Genomic DNA, 23,047 nt, shown 5'->3' with positions numbered 1-23,047 from the left:
AGTCCCGGTGCGACCGGCCCCGTGAGGGACTCGGGCGGGGCGCGGCGGACGGAGAATCAGCGGAGCCGGGGCTGGAAAAATAGAGCCTTTATTTCTCGGTGTTGCGGGGAGCGTGGGAGAGGCGGGGCGGAACAACACGAACTACAGCCGCGGAGGGGCGGCAGCGCCCGTGACCCCCGGGCAAACCGGAGACCGCACCGGAGATCCCTACGCTGCCCCGCCACGTCCCACCGCCCCGGGAGACCCGGGCGGGGCTGTAGAAAAGGCCCCGTGGGCCAAGAGTATAAAACCGTATCAAAATCCCTGCGCGTGTTCGGAGTGCGGGTCCCGGGACCCCCGGGCAGGGTCCCGCGGCAGCGAGCCCCGGTGCGGCTCTCCCCGGTGCGGCTCCCGCCGGTGCCCGCGGGGTCACTGGGAGCTGGTGGAGCCGGATCGCGGCTGCGGGCGGGCGCGGCACCAAGCCCCGACCGAGCAGCCGGGGAAGGAACGGGCGGAGCGGGGCGGCAGCGGCGGCGGCTGCGAGTCCGAGCCCCGGCGGGGGTCGGCACCGGGAGCGGGGCTGTCCCCCCGCGGCGGGCGCGGCCCCTCGGAGCCCAGCCAGGGGTGCGTGGCGGCGGCGTGGGCAGAGCGGCTGCGGACCGGGCAGCGTTTGGCCCGGGGGCTGGCGCTGGGCGAGCTGAGGGAGCTGGGGGGCACCGGGGGCGAGGGGGGCACCGGGGCAGCGGGCGGCGAGACGGCGGCGGGCAGACGGCAGGGACAGGCCGGGGAGTGCGGGGTGCCCAGGTGAGCCTTGAGCAGCTCCATCATGCCCTGCAGCTCCCGGCTGAGGTGAGAAACCTCCCGGTTGAGGTGGTTGATCTGGAGGAGGACAGACAGCAGTGAGCACCCGCCGGTGTCCCCGGGGGTTTCGGGGACGTGCACCCACCTCTGCTCCCCACCGCACCTCCTGGTTGAGCCTGCCGATGTTCTGCTTTATCTGCTCTGCCTCCACCACCAGGGCTGGGCTGCCGGGGTCAGTCCCTGCTGGGGGGGCGGCAGACAGCGGTGGGACGCCGTGCCAAGCCCCAGGGCTGGCACTGTGCCCAGCCCGGCGCTGCTGGCACTACCTGCGCCGGGGGAGTCCCTCGCCGCGCTCGGGGGCGTCTCCGTGCTGAAGCAGAAGCTCTGTGCCTCCGAAGTCCCTCCGTTGTCTTCAATGCCATCCACCACTCTAGAGCAGGAGGGGTGAGGTTTGCCCCGAGCAGGAGGGGTGAGGGTTGCCCCGCGTCACCCCCTCACCCTTGTGCCACCACTGAGCATCCCCCTGGCAGCCTGGCACGGATGAGCCACCCGCACACCCCAGCCTACCTGGGGCTGAGGTCGGGCGGGCCGCACGAGTGCAGGGACGGGATGAGCAGCTTGCCCGGCCTCCCGCCCACGCCGGCATCCCTCTCCTGGAGCCGGCTGTCCCTCCGGCACGGCGGAGAGGGGCCGCGGCCGCCGCGGGCTGGGGAGGGGCAGTGGTGCCGCAGGGCTGAGACCTGGCACAGCTCATCGCCCAGGAGGCTGCTCAGGGAGCCGCGGCGCACGGAGCTGCTCAGCGCCGGCAGCAGCAGCTTGCGGCGGGAGCCGCCGGCAGGGGATTGCTGGAAAACCTCGTCGTGCTCCTCCTCATCCTCCACAATGGAGGGAAGGGGCTTCTCCGGGGCAGCACCGCTCTCCGGACGAGGCTGCGGGCGGGCAGGAGGTCAGGGCTGGTCCCGGGCACAGCCATCCCTGCCCCGTCCTCCCCCTTGGCCGCGGCAAGGGACGAACCTGCGGCGCCTGCGGCAGCCTCGGGGACCGGGAGTAGCGGCAGAGCCCCTGCGGGGAGAGCAGACGGGAGCGGCTCAGCAGCAGGAGGGAGCCCCCGCACAGCCCCACGGGCCCGCAGCCCCCCCAGCCTCTCAGTGCCCCCCTGAGCAGCCAAGCCTTCCCCGGCCCCACACATCAGCCTCAGTTCCAGCCTCCACCACGCCTCACTCACTCTCCTTCCTCTGCTGCTGCCATGTCAATGGTGAGCTGCCCAGCCTCGGCTGAGTGTCCTGAGGCAGAGCCCAGGCTGCCCCACAAATCCCAGCCCCGGCTCAGCCATCAGAGCACCGGTTCTGACTGGAGCATGCAGCCAGCGTGGGAGGGTGACACAGGTGCAGAGCCTGGTGCACCCTCCTGGCATTCACCTCTCTTTGTTTGTGTATGCCCCTCCTGTGTTATGGTCATGGTGGGTCTTGGTAGGGCTGTTTGGGACCTCCCACACCACCTCCATCAGGCTCGGGGGGAAACTGGGTACCAGGGAGATGCTCCAGAGGAGATCCAAGCCTCTCTCAGCAGAGCTGGGAGAGGTGAAGTGCAGCAGAGCCATTTCTGCAGCAGAACATCCCCCCCAGATGCTGGAGCCATCAACATGACTAAACCCAGCTGCATGCTGCACTCCAGGGGGCTTTGCCCTGGCTGTCTGTCCTGCAGTACCCCCCCAGTTCTCTCCAACCCCATTTCCTGGCCTTCCATCTACCTCATCCTCCTGCACTGCAAAGGCTCTCTCTGCCAATTCCCCGGGTTGCACAGAGCCAGGCCAGGACATACCTGCATGCCAGGGTGGCAGAGCTGCAGCCCCAGCCCCAGCCTTGGGGACTGAGAGCACAGACTCCCCTTCCAGGGCCGTGCACAGCCCCAGCCCCAGGGCTGTGAGCACAGGAAGGGGCCTGAGCAGCAGGACACGCACCCACCTCCATCTCGCTGCCCTCCCGCAGGTTGAAGGTCAGGTCCTGGTGGATGTCAGCTGTGAACTTGCTGGCGTACTCGGGGTAGAGCTGCAGCACTTCACAGAGCCCCCGCAGGCCGATGTGCTGGAGGTCACAGTAGGTCAGAGCCTTCACGTCCGCGTTGGTCTTGATCACCTGGTCCGTTCTGCACAGGTCGGCTCCAATCAAATCTCCTTTGCCTGCAGGAGGGGTGGGCTAGTGACACGAGCCCCTCACCCTGCCGGGCAGCAGGAAGGGCTGGGGCAGAGCCCACGCCACCTGCCCTCACCCAGGATGGCCAGGACCACGTTGTCCTTCAGCACCTCGAGGGAGCCGGAGCACACGAAGTAGTTGGCCTGCAAGGCGTCGCCCTGGCGCAGCAGATACTCCCCCGGGGCACAGAACGAGGTCTTGATGTGGAGCGAGAGGGAGCGCAGGCAGCCCCGGCTGGCCGTCTCGAAGATGGGCAGCTGCAGGATGTCCTTGTTCAGGTGCATGGCCACGTCCGCACGCAGCTCGTCGGGGAAGTCGTGCAGCAGCTGGGGACAGAGGAGCCGGGGCTCTGGGCACGAGGGGCAGGGAGCAGGGAGCAGCTTTCCTGCGGGGAATCTCGCTGCTGAGCTGCCCTGGTGTCTCAGCACTCCCGAGGGGCAGAGGCAGGCACTGCGGTAATCAGCTGCTTCTGCTCCCTATGCCTGTCCCCGTGCTGTCAGAATTTGCCCCTCCAGCACCACTCTGAGCTGGCCCTGCCATCCCCATTGCCCCCCACCGGTGCAGGTCGGGGCTGGAGGGGGCTGGCCTAGCCCCACCAACACCTCCTACCTCATTAGCATCAATGCCGTTGTTCACCGACCAGGTGGTCTGGAAATACTCCAGCATCCTCTGCTTGAGCTGCTGGGGCAGGTGATGGACGCGGATGAAGTCCTTGAGGTCCTTCATGCGGGTGTGGTAGAGCGAGCGGCGCGAGTACATGCGCTGGATGATGGCCGTGACATTGCCGAACACAACGGCGTGCATCAGCGCTGGGGGCAGGAGGGCAGCGTCAGCCCCGCGGGGACAGCGGGGACACGGCACGGGGCTGCTCCCCAAACCCAGCCCAGGGCTGCCTCACAGTCCTGCGAGAAACAACTGCTCACTTTGAAAATTTAAGAGGGTTTATTAAACCTTAATAAAAATACAACAAAGGACTACATAAAAGTTACTGCCCCAGATAAGGGACACGCGCACTCATTCTTTTTGGCTTGTCCTAGACAACCCCGGGTGTCTGATGGTCACAATACAGGGGGAGGAAAAGGAACTCTGGAGACAACAGAGGACACCTAAACTGCAATACACAACTATACATCACTAAAGCTTTTCTTAATATTCACACAACTGTTGTCGTTAATTGCAAGAGCCAATCATCTCATTATCCATCTAAAAAAATCCCATCACCTCTGAGACATGAACTTTAAGGAATTTAGAGATTTTAAAGGAGCTAAGATTTTTAGTTAGGGATAAGCTTTATTGGAGTTAATTAAAATAAATGGGTAGGCCTTGATGAAGTTAAGACTTAGTAGTTAACTAATTAATAATCGATTGCTTTTCAACACAATGTTTGGCTAGCTGGGTTTATAATGAAGAATATAGAAACTGATAAATAGCTTTAGGAACATAAGACAATTGTGGGCCTCCTCTGTTCTGAAACCAATTGAAGACAGGGAATGAGAGTTCCACCAAGAGTTCATTTGTCATATTTGCATTGAAAAGGTAGAAAGGTCAGAACAAGGAAGAATTTGAAGAATTCATTTACTTCCTCATTTTGGGACCCCTCCCATGAAAGGGACCCAGACCCATTTCAAGGAACAAACCACGCATGCTTAATAGCTTTTGAACGAATTAGCATACAAAGCGGGCAATGGGATGTACCAAAATTATGAATATGGATTTGTATTTTGGGTATCCAATAGTTGTATGGATAAAAGGACTCTGTAATCACCTGTAACTTGCGGTGTGTATTTGGGGGCTATCCCACACAACACCACAATAAACACACACTTTCTAACTTTAAACTGTTAGAGAGTTTTTGTCCGTCGCAGTTGGATATCGGTACTAGATCAATATCCACACTTTTTAATAAATCACCTCCCCCACCGCCCTGCCTGGCAGCCCGAGGTGAGCACCCTGCCCAGCCCCGCTGCTCCCTCACCCCCGATGAGCATGGTGCAGATGGAGAAGATCTTCTCGGTGTCCGTGTTGGCGCAGACGTTGCCGAAGCCCACGCTGGTCAGGCTGCTGAGGGTGAAGTAGAGGGAGGCGATGTAGGCGCTGCGGATGGAGGGGCCCCCCAACGAATTGTTGATGTAGGGAGCCTCCAGCCTCTTGCCCAGCTCGTGCAGCCAGCCTGCCAAGCACAGCCCGGGGTTAGCACCTGCAGGAGCCAGCTGAGAGGGCTGCACCCCTGGCTGTGCTCCCCGCAGCCCAGCGGGGATGCCAGAGCCCCAGCACGCCTCCAGCCCGCGCTCACCGATGTCCCAGGTGCGGGGGTCGTTGCTCTCCAGCTCCTTGCGGCCGATGACGTACCAGATGCAGGCCATCCAGTGGGCCAGCAGGGCGAACATGGACATGAGCAGCGTGAGCACCATGGCGCTGTACTGCGAGTAGCGGTCCAGCTTCTGCAGCAGCCGCAGCAGCCGCAGCAGCCGCACCGTCTTCAGCAGGTGAACCAGCGAGGTCTGGGGGGCAGGCAGGAAGGTGAACCTGGTGCAGCTGCAGGCAGGGACAAGAAGGGACCCCAACACTGCCCCTGGGGCAGGAACCCTTTGTGACCCCTACAGCTGCCAGGAGGGTGATGGGTTACAGGGCAAGGCAGAGGCAGCTCATCCCCAATCAGCCTTGCAGCCTTGTGCCCAACACCCAGCAGGCAGACAGGGTTGTGGCTTGTCAGGATCCCCTGTCAGTATCCCCAGGAGATGTGGCTGTTGGAGAGGGGCAGGGAGGCGGGCAGCAGCTTTACTGTTGAAGGCTGTGTTTGTGCCAGCAGCACTCACCACGGTCACGTTGAAGATGTAGAGCAGATCGAAGGGCAGAGCAGCAATCAGATCCACGAAGAACCAGGTGGCCACGTAATGGATGCAGATGGAGCGAGGGTCGTACACAACCTGGCCCGACTGGCTCACGTACGTTGTCCGGAAGTTCAGGATGATATCTACCCCAGGAGAGCAGGACCAGCCCTCAGCACCCCTGCTGTGGCTGGCAGAGCTGAGCCAGCGTCCACAGCCAACACTGGTGTCACTTCTGGTGTGCCCAGGGGCACAGCAATCCCAACTCCCCTCTCCATCACCCCTGATCCCTGCCCCACCATGTCCTGGATCCTGGATCAGTGCTGAGCTGTCGCCGTGATATTTCTATGAAAATCCCTTCACTCAGGATTTTTCTCCTGATAAGATGAGATCACAGCCATGCTTAGCCCCAGACCTACCCAGGATGAAGAGCATCTCTACGGCGATGTCGCTGACAATGGTGCTGCGGGCAGCTGACAGGCTGTCCTCCGTGCCCGTGAAGCAGACATTGTAGGGGACGGTGATAGCCACGTAGAAGGTGGCCAGCAGGATCAGCCAGTCCCAGAGAGCCTTGAAGATGCTGTAGTGGAGCAGGATGAAGCGGGACTTCTGTACCGAGGCCACCTTGTACTCGGGGATGGAGGGCTTGTTCTCAAACACGTTCTGCAGGGCAAACGTGGGGTGGGACGGGGGTGGTGCAGGGGCCATCCCACACGAGGGGTGAAGGCCACCACAGCCACCCCTCCTCCTGAGTCCTGCCAGCCAGCTGGCACCCCCTGATGCCAGGGTGATGACGCCCTTTTCCTGCACTGTGGTCACTCTCAGGGATGGGCACAGAACCCCTGATTGCAGCACAGCAATTAATGCAATGCACACCAATTAATGCAATGTCATTGCTATTAACAGTAATCCCCTGGCGATGCCAACAGCTGCCTGGAACCATCTCAGGTGCCAATTCACACGCGGGGGCAGAGGAGGGGAGAGGTGAGGGCAGAGCCAGGGCCATCCCACCCAGATCCCCAAAATTCAAGACTGGTGCACTGATATCCTTTGCCTGCTCATCACCTCTGGGACCCAGCAGCTCTCAGACCCTCCTTCTGCCCCCACAACTGCAGGGGGTGCCCTGTACTGGGCACAGCAGCTGTGCAAAGGGGCTGGCACAGGACTGTGCCCCGTCTGGCAGCTCCACAGCTCTGGCACCCTGGTTACAGCTCTCCCCAGAGCCAGCGTGGCTGTGCTCAGAGCCAGCACTGGGGTTTCCTGACAGCGAGTGTATGAGGAGAGGCACAGCTCTGCCAGAGCTGCCAGGTCTGCTGTCTCAACAGCAAGCTCTGGGCACCCACTGGGTTCTCCTGCTGCCAACCAAACACAAGTGCAGCCTGGGTACAGCGTGGCTGCCAGAGCTGGGGGGCATTTCAGTACTTGGCAAGCCAGGGAGAGACGTGCATGGGAGCAGCATCCCAGTGAGGCTGGGCTTTGCTGGGGGCTGCTCTCAGGAGAGCTGCTGCACTGCCAGTTCACCACAGCCCCAGCTTGGGAGGCACTGGGCAAAACTGGGGCTCCCCCTGGTCCTTACACGGTTGATTTTCATCTCGCCACGGTCCCTCCGGACAAACTGGCTGCTGAGCTGGTGCAGCATGGTCCGGCCCTGCCGCCGTGCAGCCCTCAGGTGAGAGTTCCCAGGCTTCTTGCTCCTCTGCTTCTCACTCCTCTGCTTCTCTGCAGTGGACAGGGCACGCTGAGTCAGTGGGAGTGCTGTGCCATGGGTGTACGTGTTCCCCACCAGGGAACAGGGAGCCCCTTTGCCACGTGCCCACTGCACACACTGCTCCCTGAGTCCCATCCCCGTTCCACAGCTCACCCTCCTTCTTGTCACCAGGGTGGCTCCTGCCTCGGCTCTCTGTGATGTCCTTGAAGGAGAAGAGGAAGAGCACCACCTCCCCCTTCTCATTCTTGATGGGCATGATGTCCAGCAGGCACCAGAAGGCAGCTCCTGGGTGCAGGAGAGAGTTGGTGAAGGCAGGGCAGCTCCCCCCCAGCCATGAGACCATGAGAGGGCAAACCCAGCTGGAGCTGTGGCCAGCACCCAGCCCCTTGTGCCACTCACCACCCTTCTTGTAGAAGCAGACCTCAGCCTGGTACTCCTGCATGCTGTCCAGCGCCTTCTCGATGCTCTGCAGGACGGGCTCGCTGGTGTCAGCCCCGCAGAGGAAGCGGCAGCTGCAGTTCTTCTGCATGACCTCGGTGCGGGCAAAGCCCGTGAGGTCGCAGAAGCCGTCGGAGCAGTAGACGATGGGGAAGCCACAGCGACCCTGAGCGTTTGCCAGGATGAAGTTGCTGTCTGAAAGGAGACACAGCTGCCCCCGAGGCCTTGGGACCACTTCAGGGGGTACAAACAGCAGCCCAGCCTTGGGACCACCTCAGGGGGCATGAACAGCAGCCCAGCCCTCCTGGCTCCCGATGTTTCCCTCTGGCAAGTGAAGCCAGATCTCCATGTGGCTGCTGGCTGCCCCTAGCTGCTCCCAGAGCTTGCTCATCTCCTGTCCTGCTGCTCCCGGCCCAGGCAGGACCCCAGCCCCATGCAGTGGAAGGGGAAGGAGCCCAGATCTGTCTCCCGCCCCCATCACCCACGCGAGGCAGCTCACGCCTCCCCCTCACCATCTGCCACTCTGCCAGGGCTCAGGGAGCTTAGTGGGAGCAGCAGCTCCCGGCTGGGCGTGCCCAGCCCAGGGGTGCCCAGCTGTGGTGCTGAGATCCCCAGAGGTGTGGGGTGCTGAGAAACCAGCTGAGAGGGTGGGAGAAAAACCATCAAGGGCCAGCACCCAGCTGCCATGGGCCAGGGATGAACTGCAGCATCCTCCTCTCAGCAGCACAGAGCCACCCCAGCATCACCCAGCCCTGGCGGTGGGAGGTGGCACAAGCCACAGCAAAGTCCTCGCCAGCCCTGTGCCCTGCCAAGTGACAGAAGAGTTGTTCAGTCCCCCAGCCCCAGCCCTGCCCCACGGCAGAATAGAGGGGCTCATGTTAGCAGGGTGCCAAGGAAGCGGGTGTGCAGCTGGCACAGACTGTGGTGGAACCCAGCATGGCCAGACCAGGGTGTTCCCAGCCCCAAAACGGTCTCTGGTGGTTCTGGCCCAGCACAGAACCCTTGCAGCACACAGCCAGGATCAGGTGGATGTGCTCTGCCCCCTCTCACAGAACAAAGGAGCCCACGGTGATGCCAGCACCCGCACACCACGGGCAGAGTGGTGCCAGGCAAACACTGCAAGAGGCTGTGGGAGGGCAGGGAGGCAACCACAGGCAGCCCTGGCTGCTGGAGGTGCCGTGGGGCCACCACAGCACAGCTCAGCCCAGGATTAGCTCGGAGAAGCAAAAATAGCCTGAAGCTGTGACTAAGGCCAGATTTTGGCTCTGGGAAGCTGGGATTATGGTGATATCCAGGATGTGTTATTAGAACAGAAAACAAGGGTTTGCATTTGGGAGTGGCTCACTGAGCTGGAGGATGTGGCCCTGGCAGGCTGGCAGACCCCAGCCATGGTGGCCACTGTGCCCGGTTGGGTGCCCTGGGCACAGAGCAGCCTCTGCTCTGGGAGAGGCAGGGTTAACTCCCCACAGAGTATCACTGCCCTAAACCCCTCTCCATGGCAGATAAAGCCGATAAGAGGCACATCAAACCCGCAAAGCCCCACACTATTTAAAAGTGCCCGATGGAGGTGGTTGGGCAGCCTTGGACAGGGCACTGGAGGCAAAGCCAGGCTCTCCAGGGCAAATTCCCAAGGTTTTGGTCCTGGTGTTGCAGGCAGCTTCCCTGGGGATTCTTCCTTGGAGAGCCTGATCCAGGAGCTCTGCCCCTCTGGAGGGACAGTGGGATCACCATCATGAGACACATGTGGCTCTGCCCTGTCACCTCCAGGCACAGCTCAGTCAGAGTCAGAGAACAGAGATTTCTCACACATTGCAGCCCCAAGGGTAACATCCCAAATTTCAGCTTCCCTGTGCCTCCAGGGCTACCCCGTGCCACTCCAGGCTCGGAGGCACCTCGGCATCGCAGCAAAGTGCTCCAAGTGCCTCGATAGTGCCCTGGGAGGGAGGTGGCTGCAGGCTCCCAATGCCATCTCCATGCCAGTCACTCCCAGCAAGGGAGGAGATGCTCAGCCGTGCAGGCAGCTGGCCCGGGACACACCTGCTCCAGGTGTTTTTGAGGGGAAGCTGAGGTCAGTCGTGAACGCGGCCCGTCCCCGGGTGGCTTCATGGTGCCAGCAGAGCTGGAGCTGGCATGTGGCACCCGGGTACCACCCATCCCGAATTCATCCATCCCGGCCCCGGCACATGGACACGGAGAGCAGCTCAGCGCCCGGGGACACCGGCCCCACTCGGGCACGGGGGCCTGGGGATCCCGGGTCAGCCCGGGCGTGTGGACACCGACCGTGCCCTCCCCGAACCTCCCTCGCCCCTCCCGGGCCCCGCGCCCTTCCCGCAGACACCGGGATCTGTCCCTGGTGCTGAGCGCGGCACCGGCAGCGGGGAGAGCATCGCGGGGGCGGCCCGGGACACGGGGAGTACCGGAGCACCGAGCCCAGGTACGGGACGGTCCCCGTACAGCGCCTGGCTGGCCGCACCGGCCGAGGCGCCGGCTCTGCGGGGCCGGGCGAGCCGTGTCCCGTTCGCCGTCTCCTACCGGACAGCGGCTTCCCCCACCCGGTTTCCCCCCACAGCCCCTCCCCGGTCCCGTCCCAGCCCTACGTGTGCCATCGAAGCGGGTGGCTATGGTGTCCAGGAAGGTGTTCTGCGGCGCCAGCAGCCCCTTCATCACCGGCATCGTCCCGCCCGACCGGCCGGCCGCGGCGGGGCTGCGGCGGCGGGGCTGCCTCCGCCGCCCCCGGCCCCTCCGCAGCACCGCAGGCTGATCCCGGCCCGCCCGGGGCTCCCGGCCCGCCCCCGCCCCGCCCCGGCACCGGGAGGGGCCTCGGCACCGTCGAGCACCGTCCCCCGCCCGCGGGTAGGGCGAGCTGGCCCGGGGGCGCTCTGGGTTGGTGGCGCCGGGAGCCGCCGTACCGGGAGGCACCGGGACCCCCCCGGCCGCGGGAACCGCTCGCCCCCGGCCCGCTCGGGCGCACGGAGGCTGCGGAAGGAGCGGGACGCCCCGCACCTCTGTTAACCTCTGTCCTGGCAGCGGGTCCCGCTCACGCCCCAGTGCAGCCGCCGAGGATGAGCCCGGTCCCAGCCCCGCGGAGGAAGGAACTCGCTCCGGCAGCTGCCCCCGCACCGAGCCCTCCCCAGAGACACAGCAGAGCCGGGTGACATCAGGCTACCATTTATTGTAAAAGGCCGCGGTGCCCGCGGTGCCCTGAGCAGGCTGGGCCAGGGCCAGGGCTGGGAGGAGGTATCTAAAAGTGCTATTTACACCGAGCTCCGGCTGCGTGTGCCCGGAGTCCATCCTGCCAGGGATCCTCTCTGTGTCCCGCTGCCCCCATCCCATTCAGTAAAAGCTCCTTGCAGCTCCCTGGGCCTGGCTCGTGCTCGGGTCCTTCCCTGAGTGTCCCTGGCACTCCCTGGGGCCGTCAGGGCTGGTGGCAGCACCTCGCGGCACCGCTGTCGGCTGGGCGACCGTGCCCGCAGGGCAGCCCAAGGCGTCCTGGCAGATGGTGCCCGAGTGCTGCCCGCGCTTGCCCATGGTGAGGATGCCCGCAGCGTGGTTGCCGGAGCCGTGGAGCAGGCGGTAGAGCCGGCTCTGGAAGGCCAGGGGGACGCTCTTCCTCTTGCCCAGTGTGAGGATGCCGGCGGCGTGGTTGCCCATGCCGTGCAGGAGGTCGTAGACGCGGCAGGAGCAGGTTTTCTGCCGGCAGCAGTGGGGCAGGCTCTGCCGGGCAGCAGCCAGGGAGCAGAAGAGCAGCAGGAGCAGGAGGCAGGCAGCTCGCCGGGGCTGCCAGAGCAACGGGCAGCGTTAGGGCAGAGACAGGGACTGCCCAACCCAGGACTGTCCCCTCTGCTGTGCCCACAGGTGTTCAACTCCCCACTGCCCTGCTTGTTGCCGCAGGGGCTCAGCCCCACACCCGAGGTGCACCTGGAGCCTCACCCTTCACTGCCCTGCACCTCACCTGTGTCCCCAGCCAGGTGTGGGTGTCCTCACTGCACCCCTACCCTGCTCCAGCACACAGCAGCTGTGGCAAGCACCCTCCTCTCGCTGTCCAGTGCCACGGGACAAGCAGTGAAAGCACCCATGCTGCAGGCACTGCACGTCCAGCTCCCTCCCAGGCAGTTCTCTCATCAGCTGCTGGCTACAGTCAGGGATTCATGGGGATTTGCTGCACACTCGGAGCTTCCCAAGAAACCAGCCAGGCCCTCCCACACCCCCAGCCCAACATTCTGATCTCCCACCCATCACTGTTCCCTCGTCCCCAGGTGCTGTAGCACTCCACCTTGGTGTTGGGCACCTCCATCCTTGCTGGGGTCTTCATGTGGCTGAGCAGCTCTGGGGCATGTCCCATCAGGCAGCCGACAGCGCAGCACCCTGCACTGCCACTGCCACTTTATAGGGCCTGGCACAATAGGGCTGCCAAAAATACCTGGGGCAGCGGGAGCAGCCGGTGTCTGGGAGACGTGGGAGCGCTGTGGCCGGTAGCCCGGAGACCGTGCAGGCCTTTCCCCTCATTTGCAGCTCCCCATTGTGAGGGTAGGGGTGCCTGGCACTAATGAGGCCATAATTGCCCACGGGCTGTGCTGCTGGGCTGGCTCAAAGGGGCTGAAGGTCAGCTCTGGCCGGCTCTGACAGCAGCGCAGTGTGCGGGGCCGCTGCTCAGAGCCCTCTCTTAATTAGGCTAATTAACCCCCCGAACAAAGGGGTGCCAGCAGCTGTACAGCTCCCTGACTGACGCGGGGAGCCGTCACCCTGCGCTTGGTTGGTGCCAGGGAGGGAGAGTGCCACCAGGGTCCTGTACCCGGTGCCACCCTCCATCCCCTTTGGTGACACCGTCCCATCCTGGTGCTGTGCCTGGAACAGAGGGAGCCACAGGCACCAGGGAGGCTCTTGCACTCTTTATAACCCAGACCCCAGACCCCCTCCAGCCTTTGCTTGTGCTGAACTCCCTTGCCCTGGGGTTGAACCCAAACATTTCCCTGATGCCAGAAGCCACATCTGCTGTTCAGGGACGCCCTGGCCCTACATCTGCTGCACCAGTGAGCCTCCCAGCCCCTCTGCAGAGTGGGGACCACAGGGATGCTGTAGAGGTGACAGGAACAGCCAGCATCCTCCTGCCAGCCAGATTTTTCCCAGGGCTCGTGGAGTCCAAACCTGCAGCCCTGGGGAGAGTGGGCAGGAGCCCAGACCTGGGGCTGCTTTTCCAAGTGGCATCTGGCACAGCAGGCTGGGGGTACATGCACATGGGCACTGGGGTACCCACTGGCTCCTCAGCAGAGAACTGGCTCCAGAAGCAGATGGAGGGGACGGATGAGTCCTCTGGGAGCTTGGCGGGGCAAGAGGGAGCAGGGACATCTCTCCCCAACCTCTCCACTGAATTCTGGTGCAAGCCCCTCAGCAAGGCAGAGCACAGGCACCCAGCCTCATACACATTGCCCAGGCAGGCTGGGGCTCCCTGCTCCCGGCCCCTGTGGCCAGGGGTGCTCAGTCCGGGCCCCGAGCTCCAGACCGGGGTCAGCAGGACGCTGTGTCGCCACCTCCGTCCGTCTCCGGGATGGGCTCCAGCGGGGCTTGCAGCCGAGAGGGCTCGGGCGAGGCTGATCCGTTCCTGCCGATGCCGCAGGACTGTCCCGCATTGTGGATCTGCCACAGGTTGTCCAGCGCCTCCGCCTTGGCGTGCTTGAGGAGGTCAGCCTGGCCCTGCGGGGAGGGGATTTCGGGCGGTGTTAGGGGGGAGCAGGAGGGTGACAGAGCAGGGCAGGGCAGGGCAGGGCAGGGCAGGGCAGGGCAGGGCAGGGCAGCCCTCGCCCCTCACCTTGAGGACAGTGATGTTCCAGGCAAAGCTCTCCAGCGCCTTCTGCAGCTTGCGGCCCCGCAGCCCTTCCTTGGTCTCGATGCGATGCAGCTCCTTGTGGAAATCCATCCCTGATTGACGGGAGAGGTGCTCAGTGCTTGCAGGGACGTTGGCACAGGGACAAGCCACCACCCACACCAACAGGGACCAAGCCAGAGGGATGCCCTTTGCCCACCGTGGGATTGCAGGCTGGCTGGGCTCCCCACCGCCCCAGCAGCCTCAAGAATCCTCCATGCCTTGAATGATGGGCCAATGGACCCCCCAGATCCCAGCCCCACGGTCAGCTGCACCCTGTGGCCGTTCTGCACCCAGACACCATGAGGTCCTGAAGGGCAGTGAAGACCCTGGGCAGAGACACAACTGTCGCCCACCATGGCTCATTGTGGGGCACTCAGAGCAGTGCCACCAGACCCCCCCCATGGCTGCGGGCCCCCTCACTGTGCCCCACGTGCCATCCCCGTGAGTGGGTGCTATATTTACCCCTCGTGACGCAGCAGCGGCTCCGGGCCCACGCCGGGGCTCCCACGCAGCTCGCTCGCCCTGGCGCTGCCAATCAGCCCGCCCACAGCCCCGCGCCCCCACCCAGCTCCCCAGGGCCCCTGCTCCTGCCAGCCTGCGCTGGCACCACAGCAGCTTGTCCCCAGCACGGCCAGGGTGACAGCAGGCACCACCAGGGCACGGGGGTGGGGGCTGCAGTGCCAAATTGCTGCCTACCAGCACCCCGAGGGGCTGCACACCCCAGAATCCCTCTGCTCTGCAGAGCAGTGCAGGAGGGCACAGCACCAATCTGTGCCCTGCAGCTTGTGCCCCACTGCTCCACTCCCCCAGGGCTCGCAGGAGTGGCAGAGCTGAGCCAAGAGTTTGGGGAGATTTCTGTCTGCCGCGTGGGCAGGGAACAAACACGGCTGCTGGCAGCAAGGCTGGCATGGCGGGGACAGCAGAGCAGGGCCCCCTCCTTCTTCCCAAGCCTCTCCAGCTCCTGACACTCTCCCAGCCCCACAGGGAGCCCACAGAAGCCCCTGGAGCTGGGGGGACCATCCCTGTGGGGTTCCAGCCAACAGAGGCGCCTGGAGGGGGGCCAGAGGTCCCAGGCAGCTGCCAGAGTGGGGGCACCTGCAGGGAGGACCAGGGCAGGCAGCAGCAGCACCTGCCTGTGTGGGTTCTGCCATGTGTTTGGGAAGTCTTAACACTCAGTTGCCATTTCTGCCGTCAGCCCCAGCCTGTTATTTCTGGCACTAATTATGTTCTGGCGTTTGACAGCTAATGACTCTTCCCCGCTTCCTCATCATTCTCCCCCACTCTGCTTGCTCCCTACCACACAGCTCTGCAGCCCACCCACCCACACCCTGCCCTAGTGCAGGAATCCCTGAGTCCCCCAGGACGTGCCTGGGTCCACCACCAGAGCCAGGGCAGAGCTGGGGGTGCCCTCCAGGACCCACCTGCCTGCTGTGCCTGGATGAGCTTCCCATACACGGCGTCAGCAGACTCGATCAGCGTCCGGCTGGTCTGGATCATCTAGGGAGAGGGGCAACATGAGCAGCTGGGCAGCCCTGGCCCATCAGGGGCTGCCTCCTGCACCAGCACGGTGCCCAGGGTCTGGCCCTTCCCACCCCACCACACACGGCCGGGTATGGTGTGACCAGCACGTGGCCAATGGCCAGGTTCCCTTCAACACAAAAGAAGGAAGCAGCTCTGGCTGTGGCTATTAATGGGATTTCTCCCACCTGGTGGGACCAGGGCAGTGCAGGCACAGGGTAGGGGCTGCAGTGTCCGAGGGTCAGACTGACCAGGGTGAGCCTGTGCCTTGGCAAGACTCCTCCCTGGGTAGCTCTCATGCAGCCCCCAGGCTGTGCACCCTCCCATCTCCCCAGTGAGTTCAGGTTCCCCATCCTTGGACCTTCTGATCCATCTCACAAAACCTGCCTGATCCATCCCATAAAACCTAATCAGGTTCACCCCACAAAACCTACTCAGGTTCATCCCACAAAACCTGCACCACCGCTGGGTGCTGGTCCCGGTGCCACTGATCCCAGGGAGCCTCCCCAGGGAGCTGAGCCCCGGCAGGACGGCACTTACCGTGTCGTAGGCAGTGAGGACCTTGCGCAGCAGGTCGGGGATGGGGCCCTGGGCCTCCATGGGGGGGTACTGCTCTGCCAGGTTGAGGGTGACGCTGGGTGCGCTGTCACTGTGCAGCAGCCATGTGGACACTGTCAGGATGCACTGCTTCATATTGGCAGCGGGTGTCAGCCCACACAGCTCCTTGAAGGACACCAATGCATTCTGCAGAGACCAGTGTCCAGTCAGGAGTTCAGCTGGGAGGACCCCCAGGAGCCCCTCCCGACACAGGAACACCCCCACTTCCCACAGCTCTCTGCTCCAAGTAAGGCTCCTCGCCCACACTCCCCAGGAAAAGGGGAACAGCCTGGCTCCCCACCACTCTCAGTCCAGCCCCATCCTCCCCTGAAGAAGCCAGGTCCCCCGGTGCCTCTGCAGGGTCCTACCTGTACATTCTCCCGCAGGTCAGTGGCCTCCCGCAGCGGCTGGGTGGCCGTCCGGAAGACTTCATCGATGGCTTTGATGCCGGTGGCCTTGGTGGAAGTGTACTCCCGCACTCGGCGGCCCCGGCGCCCTGCCAGCCCCCGGCGGTGCCCCTTGCCCCCGCCACGGCGGTCAGTGATGGCCACGTGCACAAAGAGGGTGGCGTGGGGCAGGGGCTCCCCGGCCAGCGACTGGAGGGGGACGTGGCGGTAGCCGGGCTGCAGGCACTCGAAGGGGATGGTGTACTGGGCAATGAACTCGTCCCCGATGTAGTCATCGTCCAGCACAACGAAGCGCAGGACAGCCAGCTCCGGCAGGTTGATCTGGAACTCCAGGCTCTCGTCGAAGATGGGGTTGTCCCCGCTCTGCAGGGCTGTCTTGGTGCGGTGCTCGGCGCAGTCGGCCGGGATGCCATGGATTTCAGCACAGACATAGGGCTCCACAACCTCCCCCTTGGCCCCCGAGCCCTTGGGCTTGGGCAGGTTCTGCCCGCTGATGACCTTGAGGTGTAGGAGCTGGGCAGGCACGCCGGGCAGCGAGTCCTTGGCGTTGGCACTGAAGTAGGAGACCTCCTCCCGCATGATGGCCGGGCGCAGGACGTAGCCACAGGCCCCGTTCTGCCGGAACCAGCCCGCATTCAGGTCCATCATGAGCCCTGGTGTCTGGTAGTTCATAGCCACCATCTGGCAGCCGCACTTCCAGAAATCCTGGGGGTTCATGTTGCTGGCATCGATGCGCATGGGGCTGGGGTAGATGCGGGAGAGGAACCGCTTGTTGTAGCTGACCAGCTCAGCCGGACACTCGTTGGCGAAGCGTCCCGCCTCCACCTCGCTGAAGGAGCACATCTCCCAGTAGCGCTGCCCACGCCTCGAGCTCTCAAAGTCCTGGAAGGGCACTGCCTGGCAGAGGCTCACCAGCTCCGAGAGCTCACGGCTGAGGCGCACCCGCCGCAGGCCACCTCCCTCCGGCGCCTCCCGGTCCTCCTGGCCCAGTCGCCGCGCCAGCTCCCAGCCTTCCTCCTCGTCCGACACCTCCCCCTCGCTGTCCTCGCAGGTGGGCGGCAGCTTCTTGCCCTTGATGAGGATGCGGCCCTTGAGCTCCTCCGGGGAGGGCAGGTAGGAGGCCACGGGGTTGGGGGGCTCCAGGTACAGCTTCTCCCCCAGCGTTTTGCGCAGGCACTGGGCAGCGAGCCGCTGCTGGGGGGCCGAGCAGCGCACCACCAGGCACAGGATGAGGGGGTAGGCGGAGGCAGTGAAGGCGTGCTGGTCGATCAGCCCCACCACGGCTCGGAAGGGCACACAGGAGGCAGCCGAGGGGCTGGTGTAGACCACGGGCTCACCCTCAGGGCCATCCCACAGCACCAGCTCGATGCTGCGGCAGCCCAGGCCCAGGGCACTGATGTAGCCACTGATGTCTGAGCGGCCCCAGAAGTTGTCCTCCAGCAGGCAGGCGCTGTGGGCAGAGCTAATGTAGTAGTGGGAGAGGGGCTGTGCCATGTCCTGGCAGACCTTGCGGTGCTGGGGGTCAAAGATGGAGCAGTCAGCAGAGAGCAGGTAACGCGTGAAGCCGTCGATGGCCAGGTAGCCCTTCTCCCGGCCCTCCTTGGAGGGCTCGTACTTGCTGACGATCTCCAAGCACTTCTCCTCTGTCACCCCCTCCATGCCCTGCTCCACCTCCAGGAACATCAGCAGGTCCTTCACACCCAGGTATTCCTTGTTGCTGGAGAACTGGACCAGCAGGAAAAAGATCTCAGGGCGGGTGCAGAGCTCGCAGTATGCCTCCACAAAGAGGTCACAGGCCACCTCCATGCCAGGACGCTCGCTGGCCTTCTGCAGCTCCTTGAACTTCAGCTCAATGGTGGAGGTCTTCATGCCAGGGTTGAGTGCTTTGATCAGCTGCACAGCCCGGGACACGGGGATGCGCCCAGACTTCTCCAGGTCAGCCAGGTCGAAGACAGAGGAGATCCAGGACGTCCGGAGGCTGGGGTGGCCAGTCCCGGGCGCCTCAGGGCTGTGCTTCCCATAGGACACCAGGTAGCGCAGCCCCATCACCCAGGCACTCACCACATCTGCCGAGCTGGCCACCAGGTCCAGGGACTCGTAGTTGTCCCCATAGATGATGGAGAAGGCGCACTCATCCGGGAACTGGTCGGAGAGGCCATTGCTGCGCAGGACAGGCGTCTTCTTGCCCAGCCGCACCTCTTTGACCGATTTGATCTCAATCTTGGCCTTCTCTGAGTCCTTCTTGGAGGGCTCCCAGCGCACGGAGCGCATGTCGGCATCCAGCACGAAGAAGCGGCTGTACATGCGGGAGTTGGAGCGCACCTTCTTCAGCTCGCAGCCCTCCAGCATGAGGGAGATGCAGGCAGCTGTGCTGTTGATCTTGCGGTCATTGGGCATGGAGCTGAAGGACACTGTCTTCTTCTTCTGTGGAGGCCGCTGCCGAGAGCCATCCTGCCAGGGTGGGAAAGGGGCAGAGCCGTCAGGGACAGCCAGGCAGTGCACGCCCCACCAGTTCCTGGCATCCTCCTGCCCCATGGTCCCCCCACCCCAGCACTGCCCCAGGGTGCCCCAGCACCACGCTAAGCCCAGTCCGCTCCAGTCCGCCCCTCTTCTGGGGGCTGGGAGCCAGCTCCAGCCCTGGCTTCCCTCACAGCTCACTGCCTGGCTTATTTTAACTCTGCTTTCCTTCCTTCCTTCCTGCTCCTGGCCCTGAGCTGGATCCTTCCCCGCTGCTTGCTCACCCTCACAGGCACAGCCATGCGCCAGCAACCCAGCACAGCCCCTGTCTGGGGAGCAGAGGAAAACAGACACCAACATGTGATGCACGGGCAGAGCTGCTCCTTGGGAACAAAGGGAGATCCCCCACTCTTCTGAGAGGAGTGGGGCAGGACAGCCCCTGCCAGTGCCACGTGCTGGGGACGGCCACGGCTGTGTCCCACAGAGCGCAGGGTCACCACGGCATGGGCTGTTTGCTGCCAGCACCTCATGCCCACACTCTGCCCTGCCTCACCACAGGGAGGGAGCCCAGCTGCCACGGGGCTGGCAGGGGCAGGGGATAAGGGGGAACAGCAGGGCCAGGAGTGTATTATGGGATGGATTTCATTAAGTAGCACAGTAGGAGGAGATTTAATCCACTTCTTCAAGATTATGGTGAGTCACCTCTAATCTGGTGGTGTCTCTGTCAGAGGCAGGTCCTGCTCAGCTGCCCAGGTTAGAGGTGAGGGGTTGCTCCTCTCTAATGCCCCGAGAGCTTCCACAGCTCCCACACGGGGCTGCACCAGGGCAGGCACATCCCGTGTCTGGTCCTGGAGGGTCGGGATCTGCCCCACGGAGTCAGGCAGCCACAGCCAAGGGCATTTGGATAAGTCACACAAATGGATGTACGGTTTCCCCAGGGAATGGGGAATCCTCCAAGGATGCCCGGGACACAAAGGCCCAGGGAAGGAGGAACAAGCACCAGCCCTCAGCCCCTTGTTAGAGTCAGGCATATCCTCCTATCCTGCAGCTCGCATGTGGTGGCTGTTCTCATCCTCTCGCTGCCAGATTGCTCCAGGGAGCTGGCCGAGCTCCAAGACTCTGCCTCGGTGCCAGCCATCCCGGGTCGGCAGGCGCTCAGCGGCAGGTCACGCCATCGGCCAGCCCTGCGGGGAAGGACTCGACGCCGGATGCTTCCTGCATGCTGCAATCTGAGCGCCCCACTGAGAGGCAGCCGCAGCCCCCAGCTCGCCGCGGGGCGACGGGCACCGGGGGCCGCACCGAGGGCCCCGGCAGGACCCCCCCTCTCTGCGGACCCCGCCCGGCGCACCCACCCCGCGCCGCTCCGCACCGGGCCCCACGGCTGAAAACAGGAAATCCATCCGGAAAGGAAACACGGGCGGGGGGCCTGCGTGCACCCAGCGCCAGGGACCTGCTTCCAGCTGTGCCCGCTGCAGGCAGCCAGACACAGCCCACCGGCACCGGCCCCGCCGGACCCCCGACCACCGGGCTCGGGGTGAAAGCACAAACGCCCGCCCTGCAGACCCCCGCCCTCCCAGGCTTAGACAGGGGACGTGGTGCCTGCTGCAGCACTTTGGGGTGCAGATGTGTGGCACAGACCCAAGAGCACTCAGGTTCTGCTTCTCCCTCTGCACGGGCAAGCAGCGAGCAGGGGATGCGAGGAGTTTCCCGTCTGCAGCTGCCCTACGCTCCTCAGTGCAGCCTGGGGACTGGCAGGGAACAGTCTCTGCTCCCTGGCAGCCCCTTCCCAGGCTGTTCCAGGTGATCTTCAACCCACGAAGTGCTGGGAGAGGCACAGCAGGAGCAGCGCAGGCAGGTGATGAGTAAGGCAGCAAGGAGGACATGGTGCCCATGGCCATGGCAGCATAGAACACCCCCAGACACAGGGCAGAGCTCCAGCCAGAGCAGGGATCCTGCTCACTGTGCCACCGAGCTGGCAGGGAGCAGGCAGGGCTCCACAGAGCAAAGCACAGACCACGACGCCGATGCCAACCACGGTGCCAGCGGTGAGCGTGGGCTCGCACGGAGGGCACGTTCCAGCCCAGCTGCCTGTGCTGCCCAGCTCTGCAGCATGTGTTAATCACCTCTTCAGCCAATTATCTCCTGCATTAGTGCCCTGGTGAGTGCTGATGCCCTAATCTCAGCCTCCACGTGACGGCCACGGTTACTGGCCACATAACCCACTGTCAAAGCACGGGATGGAGAAGGGCCCATCAGTTGTCCCTCCCTCCCCTTTAACCCCCATCTGGCCGTGATGTGATTCATCTGCAGCTGAATTCCCCAGGTCCCGAGTGTCCCCACTACCCCAGTCTGGGCAGCGTGGGCAGAGGTGCAGGCAGGCAGCAGTCCCGGAGCTGAGGCAGTGGGAGACCAAGCACAGTCAGGGCTTTTCTACCGTCGTTTGTTCCCTGCCAAGAAGAGAGCGACTGACACATCCACTCCCCGCGGTACCAGCTGCCACTCCCCGGCTAGGGGCCGTGGAGTCAGATCCCAGCAGAGGCACCACACAGCTCCTGGGGCTGGCACACGATGGGAAGGAGGCTCAGGGGATGACTCCTGCAGCAGAGAAGGACAGATCCAATACCCTCTCCAGCATCCTCCCAGCCCACAGGACCACCAGCCCCTCTGCTTTCTGTGTGAGAAGAAAGAAGGGAGCAGGTCCTCGAGCCAGGGCATGGGACACTGCAGGGGACAGCTCTGGACCCTGCTGCCCCAGGCCCCCTGTCTCCACAGAGCCAGTGAGTCGCACTTTCAGATTCACTCCTCCAGCCTTTTCTGGAAATCCCAAAAAACAACAGAGCCGGCAGCTCTTTCCACACGTGCCTCCGCTGCTGCTCAGGCCCCGCATGGACTCAGAGATGCACAAGGGATCAGCACAAGCTGGGGACACTGCTTGGGTCTGACCTCCCCCCAGGCCAGCGCTGGCCCTGGGCCACCCGACCTTCACGTGAGGCCAAATCCCTCGGTGACGCAGGCGGTGACAGGGATGCGCGATGTGCCCGGCCCGGCAGCAAGCGAGAGGTTCACCACCCCCAGCCCGCGGTGCCCACGGATGGCCCCTGGGCAAGGAAGGATGCTGTTCCATCCCGGGAGGAGCAGGAGACCCTGGCAATGTCCCCAGGGAAAGCGGGCACAGACGGCGCGCTGGCAGCAGCCTCTGGCTGCACGGGAGCACCGGCAGGGCTCCCTCCGTCCCCGCGTGGGCACAGCCCGGCCGCCCCCGCAACAGTTTGCAGCGAGAGCCCAGGCGGGCACGGGCAGAACTCGGGGTCCCGACACCTCTGCCCAGAAAACTGGATCCCGGGGACGGAACAGTGGGGTTGGGGCACCACGGAAACAGCCCCCTCACGGGGTATTAATAGCACCGGAGCAATCCCAGCTTAAAATAGGCTGCCGGGAGCACGGAGGCGAGTGCCGGGCGGACGTGACCTATTGTGTCAGCGAGTACCGCTGGCAGCAGCACAATCAGGGGCGTTCATTTAGGAAAGCACACGTGTGACCCGCTGCCCAGGTGGGAGACCCCCGAGACCCTCCCTGGACCCCGGCCCCACCACGTGCCGGCAGCACCAGCACCAGGAGCAGACTGCAAGCTGCTCAGGCCAGGCCCGAGGCTCAGTGCTTGTCAGGAGAGCCCGGGAGAGCAGAAGCTGCTCGAGGGGCGGGAGCGGGCATCTTCTCACGGGAGCCAGGGGTGTCCTGAGCGGGACCGGCTGATGCTGCAGCGTGGCCGTGACACTTCACAGCGCGACGCACGGACACTCCACAGAGCCGGGCCGGGCCAGATTGTGCCCTTGGGGACCCTGGGTCCGGGCAGGGCGCGGGGACGCTGTGTCAGTCCCGGTGTGAGCAGCACCGCGGGCAGGTGGCGACCCTCGGTCGCCCGGGCATGCGGCTGCTCTGCAGCTCCTCGGAGCCGCTCGGGCACAGGGGGAGCGAGGAGCGGCGGCAGAACGGGTGCGGGGGGACGCGGGGCTCGGCGCGGGGACTCGGCTCGGCTCCCCAGCGCTGCGCAGGTGCCGGGCCCGGGGCGCGGGGGGGCCGGCCCGGTGCGTTGCCGGTGCGGGGCTCTCACCTTCATGATGCTGGCCCGGGGCGCGGCGGGCGCGGGGCTCCGCTCCGCCGAGTCCTCGCGGCTGCTGCTGCCTGAGCCCGAGCCGGGGCTGCCGCCGCGGCCGCCGTGGGGCCCGTTGGGCAGCGGCGCGGCGGGGCGGGGCGAGCCC

At 64.1% G+C, this 23,047-nt stretch overlaps 2 protein-coding genes across 2 annotated transcripts; both read right to left on the bottom strand.

Moving 5' to 3' along the window:
• Positions 1 to 49: 49 nt before the first annotated feature.
• KCNH4 (potassium voltage-gated channel subfamily H member 4) lies at positions 50 to 10,619 on the bottom strand. The gene is made up of 17 exons (XM_041462971.1): positions 10,544 to 10,619; positions 7,908 to 8,141; positions 7,625 to 7,793; positions 7,377 to 7,491; positions 6,220 to 6,463; positions 5,789 to 5,946; positions 5,266 to 5,473; positions 4,948 to 5,142; positions 3,582 to 3,781; positions 3,049 to 3,298; positions 2,745 to 2,959; positions 1,804 to 1,842; positions 1,459 to 1,709; positions 1,348 to 1,428; positions 1,142 to 1,210; positions 944 to 1,076; positions 50 to 858 (listed from the first exon to the last, which is right to left on the bottom strand). The coding sequence occupies exons 1-17, from the start codon at positions 10,617 to 10,619 to the stop codon at positions 409 to 411; spliced, it is 3,087 nt and encodes a 1,028-aa protein (XP_041318905.1). The 3' UTR covers positions 50 to 408.
• A 479-nt stretch (positions 10,620 to 11,098) lies between these two features.
• Positions 11,099 to 23,032, bottom strand: LOC121351182 (inactive phospholipase C-like protein 2). The gene is made up of 6 exons (XM_041463109.1): positions 22,900 to 23,032; positions 16,293 to 18,782; positions 15,868 to 16,071; positions 15,231 to 15,306; positions 13,753 to 13,862; positions 11,099 to 13,637 (listed from the first exon to the last, which is right to left on the bottom strand). The coding sequence occupies exons 1-6, from the start codon at positions 22,903 to 22,905 to the stop codon at positions 13,452 to 13,454; spliced, it is 3,072 nt and encodes a 1,023-aa protein (XP_041319043.1). The 5' UTR covers positions 22,906 to 23,032; the 3' UTR covers positions 11,099 to 13,451.
• Between the last annotated feature and the right edge of the window lie 15 nt (positions 23,033 to 23,047).

Source organism: Pyrgilauda ruficollis, unplaced genomic scaffold, assembly GCF_017590135.1.
Source record: "Pyrgilauda ruficollis isolate IOZ18807 unplaced genomic scaffold, ASM1759013v1 scaffold161, whole genome shotgun sequence".
In the NCBI taxonomy this organism is placed as follows: domain Eukaryota; kingdom Metazoa; phylum Chordata; class Aves; order Passeriformes; family Passeridae; genus Pyrgilauda; species Pyrgilauda ruficollis.
The sequence above is the reverse complement of the archived record's forward strand: the minus strand, read 5'-3'. Positions and strand labels throughout refer to the sequence as shown.

Coding starts and splice junctions, on each gene's coding strand:
- KCNH4 (XM_041462971.1), bottom strand. CDS start 10,619: ATGCCGGTGATGAAGGGGCTGCTGGCGCCGCAGAACACCTTCCTGGAC. Junction 3,782..4,947: donor CTGCACCATGCTCATCGGGG/GTGAGGGAGCAG, acceptor TCCTGCCCCCAG/CGCTGATGCACGCCGTTGTG. Junction 1,211..1,347: donor CCGCCCGACCTCAGCCCCAG/GTAGGCTGGGGT, acceptor CTCCTGCTCTAG/AGTGGTGGATGGCATTGAAG.
- LOC121351182 (XM_041463109.1), bottom strand. Junction 16,072..16,292: donor ACCTGCGGGAGAATGTACAG/GTAGGACCCTGC, acceptor TGGTCTCTGCAG/AATGCATTGGTGTCCTTCAA. Junction 13,863..15,230: donor CATCCAGGCACAGCAGGCAG/GTGGGTCCTGGA, acceptor CCCGTCAATCAG/GGATGGATTTCCACAAGGAG.